The sequence below is a fragment of the Malaya genurostris genome, chromosome 3 (genome assembly GCF_030247185.1).
Source record: "Malaya genurostris strain Urasoe2022 chromosome 3, Malgen_1.1, whole genome shotgun sequence".
NCBI classification, from domain to species: domain Eukaryota; kingdom Metazoa; phylum Arthropoda; class Insecta; order Diptera; family Culicidae; genus Malaya; species Malaya genurostris.
Window position 1 is genome coordinate 304,388,018 of NC_080572.1, and position 12,328 is coordinate 304,400,345.

Consider the following 12,328-nt stretch of genomic DNA (forward strand, 5'->3'; position numbering starts at 1 on the left):
TATTTATAATTGATTAACATGAGGTCATATGAATACGTATTGACTAACACGCTAAAAATCTCTCTTCCCAGAACGATTGAAAACAAGAAAACATTCCAGTATTTTCGGTTTTAGTACGAAATAGTAATTTAACGCGGTCGAATTTTAAACTCGATTTATAAACTGTTGAAATAAGAAATTACTGAACATCCACTAGACATCGAATATATAGCAAATAAACAGATTTCCCCCAAATGTATCCATTTTTGAATTGTGAATCTGGCATCAGGTTATAGGAATGTCAAATGTTTCAATGTTCTGAATGAACGATTAAACTTGGCTCGTATTCATTTCATTCAGTAGACCATCTAGGTTAAGTTTTTAGTTTTGATACAATCTGAAGTAATATCGGTAGTATTGTTGGACATCCATTTCACCTTAATCCACCTAATGTTGTATTCTTCAAAACATGTTTTCATCCACCTAGTGGTGTAATGATGCCTTTCTCATATCAATCATACTATGATATATATAATACTGTGGTATTCTTCAAAATAATTTTCTTCGATTCTTAAAATAATAACCGAAATCGGTTTGTTTGACCGTCTACTGATAAAAACTATCAATTGGAGAAGATTTGAGGTCGATTTAGAAAACTTTTTATGGTTTTTCGCTCTTTTCAGTGATGGTATAAAATTTTAAACACACTTTACCCTATATTTCCGGATCCGGAAGTCGGATTCGGATGAAATTCAGGAATTACGTATGGAACCACAGGGCCTTTCATTTAAACCTGAGTATGTGAAAATCGGTCGCGCCATCTATGAGAAAAGGTAGAACACACACTCCGGAACCGGAGATCGAATCCAAATAATATTCAGGAACTTTGTATGGGACCACAAGACCACAAGACCTTTCATTTGAATCTAAGTTTGTGAAAATCGGTTCAGCCATCTCCGAGAAAAGTTAGTGCAAAGAAAACGTTACATACACATACGCACATTCACACACACAGACCTAAGCACAAACATAGGCTAACCCCTAAATGAAATTTAAAAGTCAATCGTATTCCCTTTTTTATAATGTTCTGAAATTTATTTACTGCTAATAAATGCAACGGTAGAACATCAAAATGGCGGACATGAAATTTTCCTTGATGCAAATAACACCTAACCTAAAAAGTATTAAATTCTATAGCCCACAACACATGTTTTATAGATATACTTTAAACCACACATTGACACGAAAGTAGTTTTATGAAAAAATTGAATCAACAATGTTTAATTTCTTGGCTGGATTCTGAAAATAGATTTTGGACCTAAATTCTGGATTCTACACATTAGTTCTGGATCTAGAAATTAATTCTGGATCTGGTTTCAGGACCGGTTTTATTGAACTGAATTCTGAACCTGAGTTCTGAAACTGGATTTTGGAAACGAATTCTGAATTTGGATTTAGGACCTGGATTCTGGAAATGAATTCTGGAATTGAGTTGTCGGTCTGAATTCTGGAACTGAATTTCGGACATGAATTATGAAATTAAACTCTGCACTTGGATTTTGGAAATGAATTCTGCATCTCAATTCAGAACATTAACCCTGGATCTGAATGCTACACGTACACTTTGCACCTGCTATCTGGCCCTATATTCTTGACTAAACTTCGGAGTAGAGCTTTGATCCTGGATCCTGAATCTTGATGCTGCACACTTAAATTTTATTGCTGATTGGCGGAGCCGAGTGCTCGCTTATCGTCTCGATAAAATGTATAATTACTGAGAATCTCGGCGATCCAAAATTTGTGAACTGTCAATTATTGCCGAGCTAGCCAGTAGAAATTTTGCTTTTAGCAAAAGTGATCATAAATTGCCGAATCATCAGTAATTGAACAAAGAAAGAATTGTTCTTCTTTATTGTATAAAATAAATATCATAAAAACTAAGGTGGAAGAAAGAGGGTGTTTTATAAATGGGTAAAAATTTCTGAAGTGCCCCTACCCCCCCCCCCCCCCCCCCATTTTTCACAAGGTAACCGATTTTACAATAAGTCTTATTGTTTTGTAGTATTAGTACCTACGAACATATTCGTGAAATATTTCGTCGATATTTGATTTTTTTTTACTATTTTTAGTTACATTAACATTTATATACCTTTTCATAGTAATGCTTCCTGAAACTCAAGTTCTCTTTCGAATTATACGAAACTTTGCAAATGCATAAACAACTATTTTTGTCATAGAATGAAGAAAATATTTTTAAAAATGTTCAATTTTACAAAAATTTTCCAAAGAAATCGATATTGAAGTACCTTCTTCACGCGATTTTTGTTTCTGTTAAATGCTAAAATGTTGCATATGTTATTGGTTTTCATAATCAACAAAAAAAAAACTTGTGCTCAAATAGGGTTTTCGAAATATTCGATTTTTTGTATACGCGCGCTGTATGCAAAATGCACTGCGCGAGCGAATCGGTAGGGTGCGATGTCGTCGGTGTGATGGAAGCGAGCTGCGACAGGTTTGGACAAGTAGGCATAGAAAATGATTTTTTACCTAATTGGAGGGCCACTTCAGAAATTTTTACTCAAATGTAAATTTTAGTCTAGCGTACATAAAAGACAAGACAACTTCAAAAGAAAACATAACGGCTAAACACATTTTTCCAGTTCTCATTAACGCCTCTACCTATAAATAAGCAGAGTATATATTCATTGTATATAGTTTTTATTTCACTTATGGTGCTTTGCAAAATCGAAACGAGACATCCCAAGTAGCAAACATTGTTCTAGTACTGAATTCATTAACTTTTCTCGCAACGATTATGCATTTTTCTTGTATGATGTGCAAAAAGGTTTCTTGTTTCAAATGTTCCACAACAGTAATATTTGCTAAGTGAAAACCGGAATTGAAACTGCTCAAATGAGCTTGTCGTACAGTCAGTTGAAAAACCAGATGTGGAACATAATATATCCAGGTTTTTGAATTGGTTTCACAAACAGTAATATGAATGAATTTTACATCCCTTACAAATCAGTTGTCTAACATATCTAACAAAAATAACCGATCTGAAACAATTATGAACCATGTCAATTATAACAAGTTTTAATTGTTACTTGGGATTAGATGACAAGTGCCTCACCGAGTTTCAGTGAAAGCTGTTCGAAATCTCGGCAAATGGATTTGCTGATTTCGGTATGTTTGTTGCTTACTGACAAGCTTTAACTTTAACTTTTACTTTAACGAATTTCGAAAAAGAGCATGTAAATTACTGAAGAATCAGTAAAATATCGTGTTGCCGATCTAATTCGGCATTTCAATATGTCGAGCTCGAGAATCGGGTTTAAGTGTGTGGACTTGGATTTGGACTAGAATGCTGGATTCTGGACTTGAGAGAAAATAAATCTAGATCTGGTTTCGGTTCCTCAATTCTAGACCAGAATTCTACAACTGGATTCCGTATCTGAACTCTGGACATGAATTCTAAATCTGTTTAATAAATAAAATTTGGACCTGGATTCTGAATTAGGTACTGGATTTTGAACTTGGATTCTGGTTCTAGAATCCGGAGTTCTGGACTTGACTCCTGAACTTTAATTCAGAACCTGTATTCCGCATCTGATTTCTGGACTTGGATTTTTAACCTGGAATCTGGACCAGCATTCGGGACATGGGTTCTGGATCTGAATAATAGAACTGGATTTTCGCAAAGTGCTGGGATTCTGGAAATTAATTTTGGACGTGGATTATGAACCTGAATTCTGCATCTTAAATCTGAATCTAGGTTCTAGGAATAAAATCTGGAACCTGAGTTCCAGAGCTAAAATCTGAACCAGGACCAAAAGTATCTCGAATAGAAAAAAATCAGCAGAACTCCTACAAAAATCATTGTCTCTCATGAAAGACGAGCAGCGCATTAAAACCCACAGAAACCTGATGATCAAAGAATCCAAACACAACATAGGCACAAACGAACCGCACAGAATGCAAGTCGATTCAATACTAATTTCTATTGTGGGAAGAGGCACAGTTAAAATGATCGCGTTGATTTTATGCGAACTGCAAACAAATTTAATGCATACGAAATTGTGGTCTTATTTAGGGGAAGCTATGAGTACGGCTTGGTAAAGATGGAAAATTATACATTGTTCATTATTTATTAAATTAATTTATACATTGTTCATTATTTATTATTTTATCGACATCCAATTATCTCAAATATATATTTTTATCTCTTCGAATCGATGCGACCTGACCACTGTTTCGCATTCCTATATAGAATTCAAATATATATAGTCCTACATATAACATAATATATAACATCTGGGTCTCCCGCAAGGCTCATGCCTCAGTCCGCTCCTCTATAATTTTTACGTAAATGACATTGACAGCTGTCTAGTAACCCCATGTACACTAAGACAATTGGCAGATGATGGCGTGGTTTCAGTTACTGGACCCAAAGCTATTGATCTGCATAAACCATTGCAAGATACCTTAGATAACTTGTCCGATTGGGCTGTTCATCTTGGTATCGAATTCTCTGCGGAGAAAACAGAGTTAGTCGTCTTTTCAAGAAAGCATGATCCCGCGCAGCTTCAGCTCCATATGATGGGAAGAATGATCCAACAGGTTTTAACTTTTAAATACCTCGGGGTGTGGTTCGATTCCAAATGCACGTGGGGAGGACACATTAGGTTTCTGATAACAAAATGCCAACAAAGAGTAAATTTTCTTCGAACAATAACAGGATCTTGGTGGGGTGCTCATCCGGAAGATCTAATAAAATTGTATCAGACAACGATACTTTCAGTGATGGAATATGGATGCGTTTGCTTTCGTTCCGCTGCAAACTCTCATATTATCAAACTGGAGCGAATTCAGTATCGTTGTTTGCGAATTGCTTTAGGGTGCATGCATTCGACACATACAATGAGTCTTGAAGTTCTGGCGGGAGTTCTTCCATTAAAAGATCGATTTTGGGAGCTTTCATCACGCCTGCTAATAAGATGTGAGGTGCTGAATCCCATGGTAATTAATAATTTCGAACGACTAGTCGAGCTTCGATCTCAAACAAAATTCATGACAGTATATTTTAACCATATGTCACAGGAAATCAACCCTTCAAGATATATTCCTATCCGTGTCAGCCTCCTAAATGTCCCTGACTCAACTTTATTTTTCGATACATCCATGCAGCGCGAAGTGCGTGGAATCCCGGATCATCTACGTTCGACGGAAATCCCAAAAATATTTTCAAGTAAGTTCAGGCATATTGACTCTGAGAAAATGTTTTACACGGACGGATCGCGAATTGAAGAAGCGACAGGGTTTGGTATGTTCAACAATAATGTTTCGGCCTCATTTAGGCTTCAAGAACCTGCATCTGTTTATATAGCAGAGCTAGCAGCAGTTCATTATAGTTTGAGTGTAATCGTCACATTAATTCCAAACCATTATTTCCTCTTCACAGATAGTCTGAGTGCAATTGAAGCCATTCGCTCAAACATGACTGGCAAGACTGAACCGTTTTTCCTGGGCAAAATAAAACAGTGCCTGAACGACATATTGAACAATAATTATCTAATCACTATAGTCTGGGTCCCGGCTCATTGCTCCATTCCTGGCAATGAAAGAGCCGATATTTTAGCCAAACGTGGTGCTATTGAGGGTGAAATTTATGAGAAACCAATTGCTTTCAACGAATTCTATAGCTCGTCTCGCCAAAGAACACTTGCCAGCTGGCAAGCTTCTTGGGATAAAGATGATCTGGGTCGGTGGATGCACTTAATTATTCCGAAAATATCGACAAAGGCATCCAGGGGACTGGATGTGAGTAGAGATTTCATTCGTGTGATGTCCAGACTCATGTCCAATCACTACACGTTAGATGCACATCTCCTTCGAATTGGGCTCTCCGAGACTAATCATTGTGCTTGTGGCGAAGGTTATCGAGATATTGATCATGTCGTTTGGACATGCGTGGAGTATCGTGATGTCAGATCTCAACTAATAAATTCTTTGCGTACCCAAGGTAGACTATCCAATATCCCAGTTCGAGACATTCTTGCTTGTCGTGACCTTTCATACATGAAACTTATTTATCATTTCATAAAGAAAACTGGAGTTTCAATTTAATAAAGGCCCCTTTCAAGACTTAGTTCTGATCCCAGCTGCGTCCATGAGTTCAACCAATAGCTAAATTAGAATAAAAATAATGTAATGATACAAACAAACTCGAAACAGTTTATGAAATTATTAACAAAATGTCTGAAAATAACAGCTTATTTTATAATTTATAGAAGTTAATCGTTTGGTTCAAATAATATTTCCGAGTAGATTTCATAATTAATGACGATATTTAAGTTACCTAAGATGATATTTAAGTAATAAGAGAATATGTTTTAATAAATGCAAAACGTTGTGACTATGTTAGAATTAAATTAGGATAAGAATATTATGTAAAAGTGATGCTACGGCGAAGAAAAACTTATGTAAACTGCCTTAAGAAATAAACGTATTTATGAAATAATATATAACATGATATCAGTTCAGTGAACAGTAGTACAGATAACACATGGATCAATAAGTCCCGAGACTAAAGCAGAGATGGCGCTTGAAACGGGTCAAAATTTTAAGTCGATCCGACCAGAAACAGCTGAGTTGGAGTAAAGTCGTTTTGTAGTTTGTTTAAAAAATGGAAAAAACCGAGTTTCGTGTTTTGATAAATCATTGTTTTTAATGGGTAAAAACACCGTGGAAGCGAAACAATGGATTGAAAAATGTTATCCGGACTCTTGTCCATCAAAAGCAACGATTTGTCGGTGGTTCGCCGAGTTTAAACGTGGTCATGCCGACACAAATGACGCGGAACGCTCGGGTAGACCTGTGGAAGCCGTTACACCGGAAAATGTGAGTGAAGTGACAAAAATTATAATGAAAAATCGTAAAGTGAAGCTCCGTGAGATTGCTGAGATGACACAGATATCATATGGAAGTGTATTTACTATCCTTCATGAAAAATTGAGCATGAAAAAGGTTTTTTCCAAGTGGTTGCCGCGATTGCTTTTGATGGAACAAAATGCACCCTGCCACAAGTCTATGAAAACAATGGCGAAATTGAACGAATTGGGCTTTGATCTGCTTCCCCACTTCCCCCCATACTCGCCAGATTTAGCCCTCAGTGACTACTGGCTCTTTGCTGATCTTAAAAAATGCTCCAGGGAAAAAGATTTGGCTCAAATGAGGAGGTCATCGCTGAAACTGAAGCTTATTTTGAAGCGAAAGATAATTTTTTTATAAACATGGTATTGAAAAATTGGAAAAACGTCGGAACCATTGTATCACCCTAAAAAGTGATTATGTTGATGAATAAAAAAAATTTTGCAAAAAAAATGTTGTTTCCATTGTTAGTCTCGGGACTTATTGCTCCATGTGTTATCTACGGACTTGCACATTTGATTAATAGTCAATTTTCGGGAATGGTAATCCCGTGCAGGGAACCTTTTAGAAAATCTAATTTTTGCTTTTTAAGGGGCTCGCAGGTTTGCTCTCTGAGAATTAGACCTTTGTTTCACAGCACAGGAAAATGCGCTTTTCCAATAGTAATATTAACAGTAACTTAATGTGCTACCTGGGTTGAAGCTTGGGCAGTGCTGCAACTTTCATACAAATGCATGTGTTAAATTGATCAGAGTAACATTATAATAGCACTAGTAACTATTGGGTGAACAGCCGTGCAACTCTACGGCTATCGAAGCATGAAAATTTCATAAATTCATAAATGCACCAATAGAATATTTTATTAGTAAGAGACTAACTGTAACGTTTCATAACATCTACTTACTGGAGCACCGCGCGAAACTTTTGTTCTACCTATCGGCTAATGACAGGTTAAATTTACATGTTACTGAAGCGAACACGGTTTGAATAACTGAGATAAATTTATCCTAGCACATTCGGTTTAGACTTAGCTCTCCTAATCATATTTATTAACTTAACAAGCACTTCAGTGGTTTGGGTAAATAGTGCAAACCACTAGGATGCCATGCACAGTGTCAATCTACTGTAGAGCCTGTTCAAAACAAAAGGTTAAGTGTTGCAACGAAAAGTAGTACCTAGATCTCGCCTTTGCAAACAATCCACGAGGAAGTTGGTTTGCTAACCGATAGGAAAAAAAGTACGCTTCCAATCGAAACTACATGCAGTATTTGATAACAGGCTCGCTTATATCTATTCATACAGAATCCTGAACCAGAAAAAGCCAGAAGGCGAATTGATTCTGAAAAAGTCCAAGAGTGGTCTAAACGGCTCTAAAAGAGTACCAGAATTCATTTTCCTCGGGCAATATTTGCTTCACTTCAGCGTACAGTTTCCGTACTCCATGAATCCATTTTCAGATATTTTTTATTTCAAACGGTTTGTCATGGCAAACGTTTTTATTCCTTTGCATTGTTATTATGTACACGTTCAATATGAAAACGATATCGCGGGTAATAAATTTGAATTTTAAATGTCTTTTGCCCCCGAATGTTCTCCTCGGTAACAATTAATGCAGTATGTCACAGCATGTATTACAATGGCATGAATCATCTTCTTTTAATCGTCAATACTTGAACCTCTTAAATTCAAAACAAATCAATAGCAGCAATATCATACTCAAATGCTTACACAAAATGAAATGAATGTGTATGAGATATACGGTCGCTGGATATCGAAACTCTTTTGTGTGCTCCAAATTGATTTTATGGATTTCCATTCTAAGTTCCCGAACCCGAGAGGAAGGATCTCCAGAAAATAAATTGTCTATCGATATCAGGGAAATGAAAACCCGTCACACCGAGTTCCGGATTAAACGAAAGTTGACCATGCGTTTGGGCCACACAGCAGCCAACTGGTGCTGTTGGTCGTGTCGGTTATGTCCGTTGCGGATACCGTGGGTCTTCTCATATATTGTTCAATCAATGCAAAAACGGCACACCCTGGAACCTGACAACACATCGCCGACTAAGTACTTAGCACTTATCGAGAAATCTCGTACAGTGAGCTCGTACAGTCTCGTGCACGATGGAACGCGATTTGGTAGAGCTGTGGATAAAAATGGAAAATCGAACGTTCTGGTAATTAAAAGTCAGGAATCCTTTTCCAACTTATCACTGCTATCATTTTTAGAAACGCCGATCGTTTCGAGAGCACCTTTAATTATTCCTATGAACAAATGCATTAATACTTGAACCGATCCAAAAGATTAAATAATTCTAAAGCTAACACTGGAATTAGCAAATCGATGAGAGCTTACCATTTTATCCAGAATCCAACTTGCCGGGAAGATGAGGGGTATGTAGAGGATCATGAAAATCATCGAAGTCCAGTCAACCCATGTACTGGTAATATCGTAGTAGCTGTAATTTATTTTTTAACATGATTCATTTTACCGCAGTCAATGTGAAATCCGATGGTTCCGCCGTTTTGTTTTTGGTGGTTGAGCGATAACGTGATTAAATTGTCCGGTGGTTCGGCACACGGTACGATGCAGATTCCGGGGAGAATAACAGAATAAAAACAAACAGATTAATTGGGAATGATTAAGTACGTAGAACTTATGCGATATAAAATTATTGTTGTATCGAAACTCATTGAAACTTAAATCATAGCATTTGCTGGCATTTTCAGATGATCGTATTGATTTTCTTTTTCAAGAATAATTTTCTTAACACCACAATTATGTGCATCACGGAAAATTTGTTTATAACTAAACAGAATTCTAACTTGAAACATTACATAGCACTATTCTTAACGTTTCGTCTTCTACTCGTCAGTGCAGAGCAGTGCAAATTGAACTACTTAGTACAATTATTTATTTTTGTTGCTAGTTTCACATGCAGACTTTGTTATGATCTTTGATATTTTAACTCTTATTTTAAACTAAATAATGTTAATTTCTACCATTGCACAGTAGTCCAAATCATGTCGAAACACGCGTTTTCACCTTTCTTTAAATATAAAAAATAGGTATAGAATTCGCTCAAACTTTAGAAAAAATTTCCGAGGCCGAATGTCATATACCAATCGATTCAGCTCGACGAAATGAGCAAATGTCAGTGTGTGTGTGTGTGTGTGTGTGTGTGTGTGTGTGTGTGTGTGTGTGCTGTCAACAAAGAGGTCCAGATCTTAGAGATGGCTGGACGGATTTTGATCAAACTAGTCGCAAATGAAAGGTGTCCACGTCACCCTGAACGCTTTTGAATGATTTTGAGATAGGATGTTTACTCTTTGAGTTATGCAAAGTTTTATGTCAATTTTTTTACCATATCTGTCACAATAGACCTTGAAAACAGAATATGTCTTTAGACTTAGATTTCGGTAATACCTATCCAACAAGCCATAAATTGTCAAAATTCGTCCATTTTTAACGGAGATATCGAAACTTTTGTGTAAGCGACTTTTTCCCCTATTCCAGCAGTAGAAGTTATTAGCGCTCTCTGGCAAAGAAATGCTTGGGAGGTTTATCGGGTTAGCAGATTTGGATAGTCAATAACCAAATAAACTTATTTCATTTTTGGTCTTATTCAGTTTTTGTTCCGGAAGGCACCCAAAAATTTAATTCGCACCACGATTCCTCAAAGTTGTCTACATTGATTTTCAAACATTTTGAAACAAATGTAAACTATACAGCTACTCAGGTGAATTTTTTGACTTCGGCTACACCGAATTTCGAATTCCGGTTCCAGTATCGAATCGTTTCTCAAACCTCAATCGTTTTCTGAAAAAAAAAAAGCCAAATCGAATTTCAGAAACAAAAATTCAAATTAAAATAAACTAGTCCCATACACAATATTTAATTTTATCCAATCCTGACTTCCGATTCTGGAATTACAGTGTGATGAATTTTTAAAATTCAAAGCGATATAGAAGATGACAATTCCGAAAAGCTTTAAAGTGGGACTCAAAAATATTGCAACTTATTCGTCATATGGCCGTACTAATAGATTTGGGTTATGCTGGTTCCTGAATACCGGCTCTGGAAGTACCTTAAATTACCCTAAACTCTAAAGTGGAATTTACTTCGACATGTCATGGAATGTTTAATCGATTGTTACACTTTTAGATTCAAATTCGATCCGATTTGCAGTTTCGACATTACAGAGTAATCCGTGATTGAAATCTCAAATTGCCATTAGAATAATGTCATGAAAACTGAAACACCGAAGAATATTCATGCAATAACACATGCGGATTGATAAAAAAGGTATCATCTGACTGCTAGGTGGATTAAGCACGTTTTTTATTTATGCTTCAGGGGTTAGTTTTGGAGCTTTCATGTCTTCAGACGAATTTCTGTTTGAAGTAGTCCGCTTTTTTCAATATAATCAAAGTTAACATTAATCCACCTACAAGTGAGTTAAAAAAATTATTTTGCATACAATACGAGACAGAGCATTTATATCTTTAGAAAAATTGTAGATCATGTTTAAACAAGAAAACATGCCGAATACATGAACACTTTAAAATGCATTGGTATCGAGATATGATGCACTGTTTATTAAGGACCCCCAAAATCAAGTATTTCCATCATAACTTTTTCCAATGAATTTTTAGAATTTTCTGATGTTCTACAATTATATTTTAATTATCAAAATTTTCGGTTTTGGAAATTTCATGTACTCCCCCCTATGGTGCTTTATCAAGATCTAAAATTTTCAAACCTTAACCGCCGGGCAGCACCTCTTAGGCATGTCCGATTTAGCTCAAATTTTGCATGAGGACATTTTTTGAGGTGCTTAAACTTTTGAGCGCTAGCGCTTTACGAAATTAGAAAATTTTTTTTGATGCCGAAAGTCTCAAACTGCATGAAACTTCGAGATTTAGTGTCATCTCAAAAAAAAATTTTTTGGAAAGATCAACTTTCTGGGACTTGGAAAAATTTCCCAAAAAGTACCAAAAAGCAGATTCAAAAAAAAATTTTTTTTCGAGATGACACTAAATCTCGACGTTTCATGCAATTCTAAGCCTTTTGGCTATGGCCTATGGTGATTTTTCAAGACCTATGAAAATTCCACTAAGAACTAAGACTAAGAAGGGTTTTTTTAGATTAGCATCACTCTTCTCATATAAATAGGCAACGTAAATGCCAAGCGCTTGATTAGAAAAACGATACCAAGTATGTGACATAAACACTGAAGCATGCTTTTGTGAACCACTCGAATCAATCTGAATTAATTGGTGTCAAGAATGAGCCAAAATTAGTGTCAGAAATTTTTTCATTAAATGATACAGGGTCCGGCACTCGAAGTGTGACCAACTTCAGACCTTCGAGCCTGGCGTCAAGGTAAATGCGACATATTATCGGGAAAGTATTTTG

General features: G+C 36.2%; 1 protein-coding gene across 1 annotated transcript in view; it reads right to left on the reverse strand.

Annotated features, from left to right (window-relative positions):
- The window catches only part of LOC131439129 (heme transporter FLVCR2), a 66,636-nt gene that overhangs the window by 29,185 nt on the left and 25,123 nt on the right, over nucleotides 1-12,328 (reverse strand). The window contains exon 4 of the mRNA XM_058609788.1: nucleotides 9,266-9,368. Within this exon, the coding sequence (XP_058465771.1) occupies nucleotides 9,266-9,368 (103 nt within the window). The remainder of the gene's footprint in view (nucleotides 1-9,265; nucleotides 9,369-12,328) is intronic.